The sequence below is a fragment of the Rhopilema esculentum genome, chromosome 10, assembly GCF_057945365.1.
Source record: "Rhopilema esculentum isolate cy_ngs chromosome 10, ASM5794536v1, whole genome shotgun sequence".
In the NCBI taxonomy this organism is placed as follows: domain Eukaryota; kingdom Metazoa; phylum Cnidaria; class Scyphozoa; order Rhizostomeae; family Rhizostomatidae; genus Rhopilema; species Rhopilema esculentum.
In genome coordinates, this window is record NC_142824.1 from 3,222,502 (window position 1) to 3,240,290 (window position 17,789).

At 33.3% G+C, this 17,789-nt stretch overlaps 1 protein-coding gene across 1 annotated transcript; it reads left to right on the forward strand.

Moving 5' to 3' along the window:
• The first annotated feature begins 1,431 nt into the window (after positions 1–1,431).
• LOC135694301 (coiled-coil domain-containing protein 42 homolog) lies at positions 1,432–15,100 on the forward strand. The gene is made up of 10 exons (XM_065212985.2): positions 1,432–1,586; positions 2,122–2,179; positions 2,770–2,946; positions 3,458–3,615; positions 5,297–5,379; positions 6,587–6,696; positions 7,707–7,766; positions 8,482–8,592; positions 10,982–11,095; positions 13,042–15,100. Exons 1-10 carry the CDS (start codon positions 1,462–1,464, stop codon positions 13,174–13,176), a joined length of 1,131 nt encoding a protein of 376 aa, XP_065069057.2. The 5' UTR covers positions 1,432–1,461; the 3' UTR covers positions 13,177–15,100.
• The last annotated feature ends 2,689 nt before the right edge of the window (positions 15,101–17,789 follow it).

The window sequence follows — 17,789 nt, forward strand, 5'->3', positions numbered from 1 at the left end:
TACTCCGACATTTAACAAATCAAATGTTTCAAGGCTACGTTATGTTTTGCATCTCAAATTGCTTATATTTGTGTATAAATGTACAGATAAGATCCTTTATCTTTATTTTCCCTCTTTCTTTAATTTATCTAGATCTATTCCTCAATATGGTACTCGGTATGCTACCAAAAATGATTTTTTCCTAACTCAGAAAAATACTCTACAAGATGGTATTTGGTCAGTACATGAAAGTGTTTCAAAAATGTGGAATGCTATTTCACGTAAATAAAGAAATCTGAATCAGATTTCATCTGATCGCTCGTTAGTTTTCGTAAAAAACAGATATCATACTTTTTCGATCAGAAATATAAATATTGATTTTACTTTTATTTTAAGCTGAAACCAGGCATTGAAAGTAACGAAAATTAGATATTTAAACATTCTCACTTAGATGAAATTTCTTTGAGAAAAGAGGTTGCATGTGAAAAAATTATTCCTGGAGAAAAAGAGCATGGTTGAAAAAATTTCTTGGGATTTGGCTTCCAGCCCCCCGTCCCTGTTTTCCCTCTACTTAAGGAAAGAAAAGGCTTTTGAGGTGTTTTGAAATTAAATTTTTCTAGTTGAATGCGAGATCTTTTCTTGCGAAAAGGAAAGTTAAGGCTTTCGACATACTGATTTTTGAAATTCAAATTGACAAACAATAGCGGAATATACAGCAGATATATAGGAAAATTTCTACTATCAACATGATGTTTCTAAATCTTTGGCTTTGGTGGTAATACTAAAAATTAGCTCTATGAAAGACAAATCCCCTCAACTGGGCTATACTTCTTTTTAAAAGAGAAGGCATTCACATTTATTTAAATTGCTCAAGCAGCAGTAAGCACATTTATGTTATCAGTGTCAAGCAATGATTTTTTATCTCATTTGGTTGATGACTATGAAGGACTTCAGTGGTTCTAACACAATTGAACTATTTGTGCATATTGTAAACCATTATTTTCTGATTTCTGTTTTTCTTTTTTAAGTTTTTATCTCTTATTCTTAATGTTATTATTCAAACAAAGCTTATATTAAATTATCGTCATTTTGCGTCAAATGGGACACATGGCTCTGATAGCTCCTTCATGGGTCTTTTCCATGTATCCAACAGCTCATTTTATATAATTCTTATGTTGTTCCTTGTAATGTAATATTCATTGTTATTAACGATTGTATCTTAACAACTAACATGACGTATCTGCCTATCTGGTAATTAATTGATTTGTTGCTGAAAAAAAGTTTTGATTTGATTTGATTTGATTGTTGTCTGGTAGTGTTTGTTCTTGTTCCCCTGTTTCTTTATACGCCGAAATGAAACTGAACGAAGAAAACGAGGCTAGATTTGTTTACAGCTTCCCATAGAAACTCACTGCAAATAAACATCCAGCCTCCCTACCTTCTGCCACCAAAGTTCATCTGAGGAGAAGATCCGTTTCGTGTATGTTATGTAAACATCAAAGCAGAAAAGGTTTCAAGTCCAGAAAGTTGAGTAAAATGACAGCCATAAGTTCATATTCGCTGGAGTTAGATCCAGAGCCGAAACATGTATTCGTTACCCAAATCAGGTGAGGTCAAACTCATTCTACGAAATACGTAATAGCTGAATTCACTTAATGAAACGTGGCAAGAAATGTAGCAGTTTGTTAGAAAGATGGCCTAAACAGACAATTTTTCGTCATCAAGCATAACTTTAAACCTTATGCATGTTTATTTTTCACATAAAGATCAGTTTATTATGGTCTTATATAGCACATTCTAAATGACCGTTGCAAAATTCTATTTCACTATTAAAATTTGTTTGCAATGCTTAAAATAATAGATCAACTCTGCTTGTCGAAGCCTTCTTCATTTATATTATTTAATAATTCCGTAGTCATCAAAAAAGGCCTGAAAATAACAAAATATCTGATTTTCTTTTTCAAGACCTGCGACGTATTTTTAAGGTGCCTAGTCTAAGTAACTTTGATCAGCAACAAGTAAGAACAAAACTTTATCAAAAGAAAATTGGGTCCTTTCGTCCATATTAATAAATTAATAAAGATAGTAACAGATTTGAAACTGGCAAAATGTCTTGCACTATCTGTTTTTTTTAATGAGTAGGGAAGAAGATGAAGAGGTTATCCCAAGTGAAGTTAAACAAGTTCCTGTTGTAACAGAGGTATGTAAAGAAAGATTTGACCAGAAACGTATAAGAAATTTAAAAAATGTGTGTGCAAATTGGCATTCTACCCCTATTTCTGAAAAGTTGAAGAGTGAATACGTCACCGGTGCCCCCTTGCCTCTATACCTATGACTAGATTTTTATGCTAAGAGCCCCTGAGAGAAATTGTTCATCTGTGGCCTTGCCCCTAGATCTATTACAATTAGACTATCAGAGTTGTCAGCAGAGTTCTTGACTAAGAAATTTTAAACAACCAGTAGGGAGACAACATCTTTAGAAATAATAATTATTTATCAAGCACTAGTATATTACTGCATTACAAAAGATACTTTTTATTTTTATTTCAGTTGAGTAATTTTACAGAATCATCTTCAACTGGCCTTGAGAAAATTTATATTGCATGACAGTATAAGGAAATCAAAGATACATTTTTCTTACAAATTTTTTCTGACAATGTTTTGATATTGCAAGCTAAAATCAAGCAAGATTATTTAATTTATGTTAGCCATATCCTATGAGTTTAGTTTTTACTTAATATAGGTATGATTATAAGAATGTAACAAAGCTGTCTTAATACCTTTCTACAGAAAAAAGGAAAATTTCTAGAAAATGGAAGAAATACATTGCAGAAAACACTATTATTGAAGAGAGAAGTAGAAGTAGACAAGGTTCAATATGAGTTGGATAGTAAAAAGAGAGATTTTGATAAACGGATGGAAGAATGTAGATTGAAGAAAGAAGATTTGAAAATAAAACAGAAAATCGTGAGTATGACTTGTAAAAGAGACTGATGAAAAGAATAAAATTTTTAAGGAGGAATATGATTTACCTTGTATCTAAACTTTTCTAGCATCTTTCCTGCAATGGTGGTTTTGTTAGTATTTTTACTCTTGTCCTTCAACTGGATAGACATCTATAGGGTTGAAAGTATCTTTCCATACATGTTCAATTGTTTGTTTTGCAGGTTATGGCGAGGGTTGTCAATGGCTTATGTTAATCATTTTGCCAGGACCCCTCAAGGTCAATTTTCTAGCCAGAATTTGTATTTTTGGGAACACAATATGCTTTCATTTTTTGTAGATTATTTGAATTAAACACATATGAAAATATGTACCTTTGATGTGAAGAGCTCATGTTTTAAAACTGTATCTGTTACTAGTCTTCCTTATCTTATTAGAAGTAATTTAAATTTAATAAGCACATAAGTAAATTAGTAATTACATGAAAATAAAAACAGTTTTTTGAAAAATTGGTAACAAAAATGTTCTTGTCTAGATCCAAGAACGGATAGCAAAATTTGATAAATTTGTGAAGGAAAATGAAGCTAAAAGGAAAAGAGCTATCTTGAAGTATCAACAGGAAGTTAAAGTTAAAGAAAATAAAGCAAAGGAGTTGGAAAAATTGCACACTGAGCTTTCTTTATTGCTGGTCAGGTATACACCACATTATCCTTCTACTCATTTTCTGCAAATCTGCTGTCAATAATGCAGAGTAACAGAAGATCATACATTTTTTAATGAGCCATAAATCCAAGTCACTATGTTTCAGGCTTATTTGTGATAGATATTTTGTTGTTGCATTTGTAACTATGCTTGAATAACATGCTCCTGTCCTAATCTTGTCAACTGACATAAGATAATAATGGTATTAGATTTGATATTTGGATTTTCTCAAAAGTTGATATTTATGAAATTTATTATTTGTATTTCTTCAAATGAATTTGAGCAACTGAACACCTATGAAGATAACTTCTATAAAACATTAATTTACTTATAAAACAAATCTTTTCATCATTGAACTAAAAAAGTAATGGGGAAGGTAGAGGAGATGCCATTAGTTGTTTAATTGATTTAGGATGAGTGAAGCATTTTCAGTGTATGAATATGAAGTCCCAATAGGATCTAGCATTCTATTATATTGTAACATTTCCATGTCTCTGCTGTCAGCTTTTAGACAAAAGTTAAATAATCTCAAAAACCCATACCAGCAGAGAAGAAATTATGCCTACTCAAAATTTTGTTTGGTGCCAATATATGACTTAAATAAGAACTTTTTTTGGAGCCTAATCAATACATTGCCTATTTTTGTCATCTTTCATTTTCAAGAAATCTAATTTTATCGATAGTTTGTTATGGTGACTTCTGCATACCATATAAATATGTAGTTTGTTTATTCAACTTTTTACATTGTCACTACATAGTGTAATTTTGATCCTTCTAGCTTTGCTATCATGCATTCTAAAGTAGTACAGAAGGGTGAATCTTGCAATGAGTGATCTGATAATATGTAATAGTCAGGAACAAAGCAAAGCTACAATAAGAATCCATTACATTTTAAAATAGAATTTAAAAAATTTTATATGTAAAGCCAATATTTTCCCCAGCATATAAGGCTTCACCAATGTAAATGTCAATAATGTTGGCTCCCACTTGACATTAATTGCGATGACTGGCTTGTGATGCATGCAAATATATGTACCCAAATGGGACTCAATATAAAACATCTTGAACGAACCACCTTAATTTTTTTGCAAAATTCAGAAAAGGTAGCACCAAACAGTTGCAAGATAAGGTCTGAATGAATCAAATCATTTATGTATTGTTTTTTGTTGTAAATGAGAGAATGTCAGCTTTTCCCAAAAAGATTTATTGAGTCCATTCTTTGACAGAAGTGTATGGAAAACTCCTTGAAACATTTCCTATAAAGAATAAAGCCTAAAGAGTATCCTGTCCCTTAAGAATATCCCAAAATATTCCTTGTCCCATAATATTTGCAGCTATCAAAACACGATATTTCCAAAACAGCTCTCTAGAAAACAAAGTGAGCTTTTCTTGCCCATTTTGTTTGCTTTAAATACCCCATCTAACAGAATTTACCTCACTCTAATACAATGTCCAAGAATTTAAATGCCTGCTGTAATACCATTTCCCATAATTTTTATCGGAAACATATACCCTGCCCTAAAGAACATATCGTCAGGTCAATCACTGGAGTTTCCTTGGTATCTGTTCGACTACCTTTATCCCTAAGTCATGTATGAATTGGTAAAAACTGATATGATATTTAGAAGGTAAACCTTTATGTCTAGGCTCTAAGAAACATTTTGCATTCTAGGCAACAAAGGATGCGTGAAAAACTTGATTTATACTACAAGTTTGAAAAATATTTGACCCTTGTGCTTGACACCATGCCAGAAGGTATTTATCTGTGAAGTACAGGTCTTCACTTTTCTACTGTGTATATAGTAATGATTCATGTTTTATCATATGTTGATTCGTTATATAATCATATGATTCTCTATATATCATCTCCAGCGTGATGGTTCATTATATTAGGATCTAGCCTGTAGACTCCAGCTGCTATTTTTGCATCTGTAAAAATGAGTTTATGCTCATAGATATGGTTTGATATTTAACAAACCAACCAAATTGTCTTAACTTTGGCCCCCTTCCCAAAATTGCAACTTTGATATCACGTAAATAGAAATGAGTAGCTCCAAACATTTAATAGGACTCTAAAGCTCTAATGATACGTCTTTTATGACTGGCCCAAGGCCTACGTAATGCTAGAACAGCTCTAAGAGTGAAGTAAAAAGTCGGCAGTTAAACAACAATGTTTTTTCTAAGGCTTTGGATTAGTTTCTCTACTTATTCTTAGACGGCATCTTGCCAAAAATCGTCCCAAAAATCTATAGAAAGTTCAACCTTTTATTTCTATTGTTAAAAGAAACAGTAATTTTCATTACTTTTTAATTATGTATAATTGTAGATAGTTAAAAATGTATTATGATTCTTTTATATTCCAAGAATTTAATTTCATCCTGGTATTAAGTTTTCTTTGGAGGACCCCTTGAAAACAGCTGCTGCTAAGGGGCATCAGCGTCATCATCAGGTACCATCTTCTATAAAAAGGTTGGCTTCTTTGGCACGCCAGCTATACCTATCTGTATACATTTTCGTTGCTGTCCCAATGCTTTTCCAGCTGCTCCACTTTTTCACATCTCCCCCAAAATATCTTTACTGTCGTTCTCTGTCATGTTTTCCTTTCAATATACCTTCAAGAACATCCATTTTTCGATCATATTGTCAAGAATAACCAACCATCAAAGGCAGCGGCGGTTTTAGGGACTCCGGGGTGCGGGACCAAAATAACTGTGGGCCCTTGTTCTTAATTTTCATTTTTTTAGTTGCGGGGCGTCTTCTGGTTATCATGAGCACGGGGCCTTGGGACGTGGCCCTCTTGGACCCCCCAAAACCACCACTGGCTTGAGGGCAACTCTCCTAGAAAGAATGATGTATGAAAATCAGTCGCCATGTCAATTGCCTCAATAGCCATATCTAGGATTGTAGGTAATGTGTTTGAGTTGTTTATAAACTAGAATCAACTAATACTGTTTTCTTTTAGGCTACCTTGAAGCAACAGACAATATGTTAACTGGCTTGATTATGAGGTTCCGTACCCTTAGTTCAACAAATAGTAGCTTGGTTGATAGACTCAGCAAGTGCAGTGAAGAGGTATATATCATTACTTGCTTAAAGAGATATGCGGAAAAGGAGATTCAATGAAATAATATAATTAAAAATACTTTCCTTTCTTGTTCCTCCTTAAAATCCAAATCTATATCACCCGACAGTTGCTTTCAAATTAAATGGGATAATTCCATATTGGCACCAGGTAATTTTACCAAATGCTGCTTATAAATCTTGTTCGATCCAAAATTTTTGCTTCTTAGACCAATTGTTGTCTCTCTTATGTTTATGATTAAATATACTTTGGACATCTTCTTTTATCCCGTTTAAATTTAGAGGATTTTCCCTTTCTATGATGAACAGAAAATCCTTCTTAGCCGCAAATTTGGGCCACAAATCCATTCATTTTATATATTGATTTATTGTGCGGCAAAACTCTTGGCTAGATTAACAATCGCGACTGATATATAATTTAAAAGCAAGATAGTTATCATAATAATGGTGAAAAATAAATCTCCATAAGCGACGCAAGTGACGACCATCCTCATTTTTCAAGACAAATCTCGTCTTTTAGAAATATAGCGTCCAATTCATTAAGGTTGCGATGACAGAAAATCCTTTGAATAGACTTTAATAAACATTGCCTTTAAAACGTATTTATTGGGTCTGATTTACTGTTATGAACGCTCGCCCAGTCAAAAGTGCCGCGATATTAATGTGCAAGACCCTGCTTTAAATTCATTAATAATAAAATTGTTTTTTTACTGTTAACCGTTATGGGTCTTATTGCAAAGACCACTGTTGTTCTAAAAGTATTTTAATCCCTTGGCCTATCTGAGTTAAGAAAGACTGTCAGCTGCTCTTTGAGTACTCCTCTGTAAATGAGAAGCCTACATTTGATATTCACACTGAGTCATTCACACTGTGTTGTAACATGCCTGGTACAATTAGCATATCTTGTTTTCTTACTATCCAAAATTATGTTACTCTTTATCAGTCTTCTGTTTTTTTTCTTTAAAAGCAAGGTTGCATTTACTTTTTAATGTTCTTAAAAGGTTGAGCATGGTCAGAGAAAAGTACAGGATCTAAATGAGAATCACATGCAAGATCTGTTGGTATGTAGCTGTCAGACTACGGCTATTCGTATTTAACGTATTCTACTATTTGATCCTATTTTGAAGAATATTAGATGTGGGCCTAAACACCCAAACATAAAATAGCTTGAAGCACAGTATGACGAAAGTCTAACTGGTTCTTCTATCTTTTAACTCCATCTTCACTTAATTCCTATGTGTATTCAAATTTCCAATGGCAGCAGCATAATTGTTAAAGTAAACCATTTCTAGCTGTTTGGATAGCAAATGTGTTTGAAAAGTATACGTACATAGATTTCATAGCAAAGTAGCTAATACTCAAGCGTATCTAAAAGGTTTGCTAATGTTTGCTTATTCTGGATATCTCTGTTTGACAGGCTGGATCTTCAATAGCTATTAATGAAATTTATTGTTTACCGGTCTGTCATAAAGTGCTCGATGGGCAGAGCTATATACAGTTTTAGTGTATAGAACAGGACGGTTGATGCGATTGTCAGGCAAACTTTGATATGGATTACATTGGAAATATTTTGTATAAGACATTGTGACATAGTACTGCATTGTGACATAGTACTGCATTCACATGCACAGCTTGTAAATTCATTTCATTCGATTCTTGCTTGTATCAGAAGGGGTATACTCATCAAGCCCTATTGTAGTTGCTTGACTGAAAACATAAGGAGTGAGAGAAACAAGATTCTACTGATTTGGTTTAATTGATTTTATCCGTTTTTAGGTGTTTAATAGTGAATTAGCTTCTACGCAAAAGGATCTGGAAGTTCTACGAGAGAAAAACCTGAAGCTTGAGCAAGTTTATAACAGTCAAAAACTGAACTTCAGGCACCAGGTATCCCTCAATGTTCATATCTACTCTAAATATTTACCTTCAAGATAAAGATAAATCGAATAAACTGATGAGAGATTCTTTTCCATTCCTGTAAGTCCTCTAGGAGGAGGGTGGGGTCGTGTAATTTTTTTATTTGGAAGTATACTGGCAAAACCGTACAACTTGTGCTTAATTTAGCAAAAGAATGTCAAAGATTAGATTCAAGGTACCGTTAACCAAGAAACATTCTATGAGACTCAGTTCTGAAGAAAGTCGATTTATGATCGACTATCAAGTTCTTGTAATTTGAATTCTTGCCTCAAATCACTAGTTGGTTTCAGTTAATTGCATTTTGCGAAGGTTTGATTGTCTAGGAATGACTGGGAAATCGAGATCTTATTATGGCTCATATAGCATATCATAGCATTAATAAGCAAATATAAACTTGCTTCTAATTTTTGGCTGTTTAGTAGAAAATTTAAGTATACCGGAGGTATACCGTTTTCTTGTCTTGAATAATTAAAAGGGACTTTAATTTCCAAAGATTTTTTCCTTGATTACGATTGTCAATGTAGAATGCAATCTAGAAATGAATCTTCAACTTGATCAACTTGTATCATACAGTTTGAGCTACTTTCCACTGTTTTTTTAAATGCTAAGAATCGGAAAATGCATTTTACCATGTGAAAGTATATTCAATCTCCAGTTCGTTGATGAAAACCTACAAATCATGTAATAACTTTGTAAAACAAAACCTTTTTACCAGTTTTTGTTTAGATTTTTTTGTTTCCTTTATCAAAATACCATGCGCATGTTAAGGTTTATTCTTGATAAACATGATACACCATTAGTTTTTTGGCCTCAGGAGAAAAATTATGAAGTTTATACACACTGCTTGAAGGCATTTACATGGAAACCTTAACATGTTCCTTCAGCTAGCTAACTGGAATTTCGGCGTTGAAATTCCGCGGAGCTCAACTTGTATGATTTTGAATCTGTAATTCAGCGGTGTCTTTGTCAGACATCTAATTTAGCATAGCCTTGAAAAATCATGCAGAAATAGCGAGTACTTTCATTAGCGTGTAAATAGACTGCAGATGTTTCGAAACGAATGACAGAAAAACTCATGTTTTGGTATAATTACAAAGACCACTAGCTGATAATCTTCTGTTGAAAAGTTTCCGCTAAGGGCAAAACCTTTATAGGTCTAGCGCTCTCTCCCTCCGTTTTAGCTGAAAATCTTTACGAACACTTAGCAGGCATCTGAAACTCAATATAATTGCTAGGTAATTTGAAGAAACACCAATAATAGTATTTTCTATATAGAAGCAAATCTATTCATGCTTCCTGTAGATGTGGCACTCTTCCATTAAGTAATCCTAAGTAATCCATTAAGCTACCCTTTCTCTTTCTAACATTGTTTACCTTTTATGCATCGCTTTTTATTTTGAATATCGACGTATTGACTAATTTTTTAAAATAAATATGCAAGCAAGTCAAACATTGCTCACTCCGAAGGCTGCCAAGCTGTTTTTTATACTTCAACCTTACGTTCTTTTCTATCCAATTTTTTATTCACATACATATTTCCATAAAACTCTAAGACTCCTTCTACAATGAGCAAATATTAAGTAATTATACCTACCTATATTAGCCATCAAGTAGTTAAAGAAATTTTATGACGCATCAGAAATCACAATCAGAACAAATACCTTCTGCAAATATCTTCAAAAGGAGTTTTGATTTGGGATTTGGGAGAGGGAACTGTTTTGTAGTTTTTAGTCCTAGCCATTTTTTAAATTTATTTTTAACCAATCTTAGTTACTTTTAGTACATTTACAAGTCAGATTTATTTCTAGAAATATTTCTGACACTGTTGTCCCATCGTGGAGGGGGAGGAACACAAATGTTTGCCGTCATTCTTATAGCCTATTGCTACTGCTTATTGACTGATAATTTAAGAGAAGAGTTCTTAAACATTTTTAAAATTTCATCACGTAACCCTTAAGTTTTCTCTTGAATGATAGGGCTTTTTCTTCTGGCCGTTTAATATACCTTAATAGTGAAATCTGATCTAGTTATGATAGAGGATAACAATTTCTAACATCCTGTGACAGGTTTTTTTAATGTTGCAATTCAATTGAGAGCTCATAAGAATTTCGCTTTTTGTACACCAAACTATGGATCAATGTTTAAACCAGCAGTTTTGTACTAGAAAGAATTTTCGACTAACTGGAGCCAAAAATCTTCACTTGTGACTAGCGGGGCCCCTTTATCGCGTGACTAATGACTAGCAGTATCTCTCCTTCTACACCCTCTATGTTGGACCTTAGCCGCTCTGTTTTTAAGAGTCGGTTAAAATCCAAAGGATAAGAAATTGGCTAATGTAATCAATTGTTTTATTCTTTAGACAGAAACGCTGGGGCAAATAATGATAGCGATCGATAATATCGCCGACAAATGTGCAAGAAGAGCAAAAGAAACTGAAAATCTTACTTATCATCAAAAGCTTGACTTGATCAAGGTATGAATCTTTTCTTTTTATATGATCTTTGTTATTTCTGCTTTCTTTATGTGACATGTACAAGGTAGAAAAAGGCTATCTTTCTCTGTCTGTACAGATGAAAATTCACCAATCTGAAAAACACGGACATTTGAGTCAAGGCCTCAGTAGTTTGTGCTATGTTAATTACAGATGCTTAAAAAAAGTCTTTCTAAAATGTTCCTTTTCTTAAGGCAAACTTTTCAAATTTTTTGGCGACGTTCAATATTTTTTCAAGCCAGTATTTATTACTTTATACCTTTAGTCGATAAAGCATCCTTTAATTAGCTACAGGGCTTTTTTAACACGTTTAACATAATAACTGTTTTTCTACGAAGTAGGGGGGCTATGTATTCTGAAGGAGCCTCTGAAGCAAGTTTATGATAGAATTATTATTATTATTATTATCGAATATTTATACAGGATAATACTTCAGTAGTGATATGCATATATACATATTTACACTGCTTTCCCAGTAGTCCTGTTAAAATAAAAACAATAAACAAAATAAGATTAAAAATTTAGTTTACAATCGGCATTTATAAAATACAATTTGAAAGCAAAAAATAAGTCCGTACAAGGGGAATGAAGTTGAGTAGTATATAAGAGAGTTATAGGGTTGAGAGTTTACGTTAAAGTATAAAAGCTCTTCAATTTATTTTTGAAGGAAGTAAAACCACTTTCTGCTCGAATTTCTTTTGGAAGTTTGTTGAATAATGAGGCACCTTGGTAGTAAAATGATGCTATTCCAAGATTAATCCTCGGGATGTTAATCATTGTGCCATTGTTTCTGGTATTTACATTGGAGTTTTTCATTGCAAAATAGCTGTCAAATATAGCGCCTACGTTTTTAGAGTGGAGGCATTTGTGCACATATGTACATATTCGTTTCATTGTGATTATTTCATTTCTCTGAACTTGTTGCTCGATGATAGAAAATGACAGAAGGGCTCTGTTTTGTTCTATTCGAATTGAGCCGTTCTCAGGGACCTTGCTCTTGGTTCATTAGTTGCTGCACAAGCTTACATAGTTTCCAGCAATGCTTTCAATACTTCAAACGTCATAGTCGTTGAAAACACCTCATTTTTGATAATTTGAACTTTCTTAATAGTATTATTGTTACAAGGTCAGCTTGTAATCGTTTAGCCAAGAACGTGTCATGGTATATTTTGATGGTATTTGTTTAAGAAGTGATGATTTGATATTATCATATTGATTATCTGCACTTAGCGATTTGATAAGAAATTGTTCTGCATAAGATTCACCAATCTAATGCTGATTGATAGGGATGAAATCCAGCCTGTCTTTAACAACAGCGAATGTTGTTTCAATTCATTAACATGGTTTCTGATGAAGCTTAACATTATCTGATCCCGTATCAAATCTATAGCCGGATAATGGCTAAGCAATTCCATCTAAAATCTTTTCTGCTTGGATTATTGATAACCTGGAATTCCATATGTTGCTGTATGATGAAATAAGTTTATTAAATCTGTTTATAAAAAAACCAACCTAACTCGTCTATTTTCCTGTTGCCTATTTTAAATTTATATTTCGCTGCCTAATGCTTTGCTATGTTGTTGCTTTACGATAAAAGCAATGCGATAAATACAAAAGATGTCTTTAATTTCTGCAATCCCTGCTAAAAGTTTTGGTACACTACACTAAATTTTTATAAAATTTTATAGCATTCCCCTCTGTTGATACTTGACAGATATTTTTCTAAATTCAACTCTAGAATCATTATTTTTGGAAGCTCATTTTCAGGGCAAAGTATGTAGTGTTGGTTTTTCTACCAAAACAGTTATTTTTATTCAGCGCAACGCCTAAGCAAGGACCTTTGTCAGGGATTGCACGTAGTTACTTAATCTTATGGTTATGTTATGTTATAGTGCCTGATGCATAATTGAGAGTTTTTGCTTCTATAGGGCTATTTAGGGGAACGAGAAGACATTGTTTATCATGTGAGATCTTCAGGAGGAAGTTTTGAGGCAGGGCTCAAGGACAAGGCGAAAGAGAGAAGAAAAGACAAACGAGATCTGAAAGGGACAATTTTGAAGTAAAACTTATATTTCTACTTCGGATTGCATAATGTTCCGTTGACAAGCGTGGATGTTCCCCCTTGTTCATTACCCTAGGGTTTCTTATGAAATGACGGAATTCTATGAACCATTGGTTATATAGTTGAAAATAGTCAAAAAGGAGGCTGAAAGGGTAGAATGAGAGATTTTATAAAGAACAGCTGGAAAGTAGTTTGTTAGGGAAAGATGTTAGGCACACGGATGTTTTTGAGACATCTGTTTTCTTCTGTTGGTTCCAGTCTGAGTGTGTTCCTTGCTAAATTTCATCACAGCTCAAATATCCGACTAGGTTTCGTAGTCACATATTAGCCCTAGGTAGCTGCATAAGCAAACAAGTACAAATATATAAGAAAGTATTCCAACATCTGCTCTTTTAAATAGGCAATTTCCGTGTTATTCCAACATGATTTAATTTATTATAAACATTACCATATCGCATTTATGAAGGAAAGATAATCAGTACTCTTAGCATTATTTTGCTACTTTTAGTGACAACAAAGCTGATAAACTAATTACTTTCTTGAGGTCGTTGGTATAGTTGATAGAATGTTTTAAGTGAGTGGAGCATTCACGTTATTTAGAGCATGCAAAACAGCACGAAACCAAGCTGCCATTGACGCGAAATTCTGTTGTTTTGCCTGAAATTCTGTGTTCAAGCATTGTAGATAAATTTCTAGCCAGCCATATATTGTTTTTAATATTGCATGTGAATTTTTGTGTAAATTGCAAAATTTGTAGATTTTGAAGATGATCGTGTAAATTTTATGATTTCTTAGTTATTAGCAAATAGCATAGCAGCCTGTAGATAATTTTATAATGTTAAAGAACAGCGTAGATTATAAGCACATACACCAATATAACTTAAAAATACATAATAATCTCTGACTTTTATGTCTCATAGTTTACATTTTGATATTGACATAATTAAGTTGTTTAAGTTTTCAGATTATAGATATTCCAGTGAATGTAATCTCGAAAACAGTGAAAATACCAATCAACTTTGTCTTGTTGCATTTTCTCAAATTTCTCAGTCATTGATTCTTTGTTTTACTAAAACCTTGAATTCCTTATCCCTACATTCGCCTAATTTTGGTTATCCTCAGTTCCGTTGCATATTCTTTCTGCGTACCAACTGTTTTTTCTTCATAAATGCACGACTGCCACATGAAAATCACTTTTCTTCCAGATAAATGTGCTCACTTCTCTCCATTGCGAATGCCTGAAATGAATTCTTTAACGCTGCATGTATGTTTGAGTTTCAACGTATTTGGCTTCAAATTGATTGCTATCGTCAGATTTTCCACCTTCAAGGCGGATTTTCGTAGCTAAACTTGCGCAGTAACTGCTGTGACGGTGTAGTGTTTTTAACTTGTCAGAATAAATTGCGCGTGGTAATGAAGCAAAACAGCAGTCCTTACAAGCCGTATCTGATATCTTATTCTATCAGTTTCTTGGTAGAATATGAGTTCAAAACATCATCCCGCTTTATATTGTGAATCACAATATATTGTTTGTAGTTTTAACTGTATTATACTTATAAAACCATCTCCCTTTCCAGAGACCTAAATACGTCTTACCTACATCATTGTACATTATAGGTATTGCTTGCTTGTGTAAAGACAAGCAAGTTTTTGGATAATAAATATATTGATTGGTTGCGAGTGATTATACGTTAGAAGCAGGATTACCAAAACAATCAAGATACAACTGACCCTCTCTGACACTAAGAAATTCAAACAAAATTCATATCTGCAAAAATAACAGACAGTTGATAATGTCAACTACCATGGCCTACAACAAAATGACCTACCCAAAACTTGATGAATCTTTACGGGAATTCAGCTTTGGATCAAACCTGAATTGGAAGGGGTAATATTAATTGAGTGAAAAGTAGAATAATCTGACAGTTGGTATGCCTAAAAGAAAGGCACAGATTCTCTGATTCTAGAAAAATGCTCTAATTTCAACGCAGTGGAGTGGAATGCAGTGGAGCCTGATGCTCGACATGATACTTATGCAGAACTTTAGCTTTTTGAACTGATCAACCTATCATGTTCTCAAGTGCTTGCAGAGAAGTGTGTATTTTGCAAGCACGTTCCTTCACAGCAACATGACTAGGCGTGTGAATAGACATACAATTCATACCTTACCTATGAAAAATATTCGTCAAACTCCAATCATACAGGCGGTTGATCTGGTTGGTTATAGTAATACCTTTCGTCTTGAAAAGTGCTTTTGTATGATACCTTGTCTAAAGATTATAAATCTAAACCCAGAAGTTCTCCTTTTTATAACTGTTAATTTGCTTCGCTAAGTACAAGGCAACGTAGCATTTTTGTAGACCTGAAAATTTGTTCTTTGCCAATACAATTACGTTCAGTCCTTCAAAATATACTGGCTTTACTGAGCATATTTCCATATGAGCGTTTCGTATGCAGAATTTTCATGGCTTAATTTGCTTGCTGCCCTGTATGTTCTACTCTTTGCTAGTATTTTCTTAAAGGAAAAGTTTTGGCAAATGCGAGGTAAATTTCTATTGAATTAAAAATTGTCTGTCTCTTTCAAGGCCACGATCCGCGCTTTCTAGGCCAACTTTGAAACAAATTTTCCAGCGTTTGAAAGAAAAATTCTGCTTGTTTTCAACATACCGACAGAATCTTGAAACTCATTGCATCTTTTATCACGAAGGAAAGCTATCATGCGGTCCACTTTCATTACATTCTGCGTTTGAGAATTAATAATATGGTTATAGAAGGACTGCGGGAGATTAACTCTGTTAGCGAAATCAGACGCTCAGTAACAAGTTCTAGGATTTTTCTACCACATTCATTTATTGGTCTTGTAAAATCCGGCATTTTTGGAAATGAAAGGAAATTATAGGAGACATACTTGCCAACCAGGAACGCTAAAAATTCTTTGAAAATGATTTCATAAATTTTTCAGTGCTTATAAAGAAGTTTTTTTCAAAACACACAAGCCATGACCCTCGTACGAATAACCTGCTTTTAGATACCTTAGTATGAACGATCAATTATGGCACCAAATCACTGAACTTGTTGGGCTTCAAGATTTGGAATTCCTAGCCTGATAAATTATATACAAGCAACAATTGTACATCTAATTAAAATGCCTGGTTTCATAAAGATTGATTTTGTGAATAATTTCAGGCAGCGTTTCGGCCTGAAACCGATAGCTTTCAAATTGCAATCATTTGTAATACAAACATTAAAAATCGGCTATTACGTTTAGAATCTTTTTCATGGACTGGTAGAAGAAGTCCTGTAAGACTAAACTTCCTGTTTTTAAAAAGAGCTTATCATTGGTAAATCTTCCCGATATTTCCTGATGAAAAACTTGACCATTTTGACGAATTTTGACGATATTTTATATCTGGATATTGGTATAGAGAATCAACAAATAATTTTATGTAATGCATTCAGACAAAGAATCTCTACTTATTGCATATAGATAAATTTTTCATTTCTTGCCAATAGTGTTGAACGTAAAATGTTAGTTTAAATGGTCTACTTTTTTCGCCTTTTCTCATTCATATGCGTGTTTTGAGACGTAAAATCAAGAGGTTTCAAGGTCAATCGTTTGTGATATCACTGATTGATAGAGGGCTAAGATAAGAATCTGATGTAGTTGTATCGAAGGAAATAACGCTACGAGATAGATAATTTTGATTGTTGTTCAAACATTCTTATTCGATAGGCATATAATGGTTAATACGGGAATTCGGAGCTCAAATAATTTTTAAGCTGACAGATGAACAACGTGCAATCTTGATAACTTTTATTTGGATGAAAAGCTTAGATTCATTTTTGCTTAGCAGCCAAAGAAAAGAACTCAAATTTTGGAACAAATTTATCTGATGTGTTGCAAGATTAGTTTTATATGTTATTGTAAGTTTAATACGATTGTTCATTCTTTTTCACTGTTAAGTAGCATTTAGCAAGCCTGGTCAGTAATGACTGCTTGCTTAAAGAAATTTGACAAAAGGAAAGAGAAATTTGACAAAAGACAAAGTTCTTATTTTTAACTTAAGCAATGAGAATGACTTTGTGCTTATAGATTTGTATTTTCCTTTCTGTTTCAACCTTTTGCAACTGAGACCCAAAATCTCAGGATATGGCAAGAAAAAAAAACTATAGCTTGGTGCTTAACATTTAAATAATCTGCTTAAAAAACTCTCTTCCATAAAATCATCTAAGAAGCGTATAAAAAACATTTACTTCATCAGATGAGTTAAAAAATAGCGCTATTCTGTAATTTTGAATCTAAACTGCATGAAATTCCTTTATCAACAATTAATGAATGAGGCTCCCCCTCACATTTATCTTCCAGAAGTGGACCGGCAAACTGCACCTGTTACTGAAATTATATTCAGTCGATCTTTGATGATGTTAGAGCTTTGATGAAACCGGAAAGATCTTTGTCCAAATTTACAGGAAAATGGAATAAATATTTTTTTCTGGGGAAAAATAGCATCAATCTTTATTTAAATGCATTTTCTGCTACATCGAATAATTCAGTCATTTTACAAAATCATTTTTCATGGACATCCTTTTATGAATGTCTGAAGCCACTTTTAG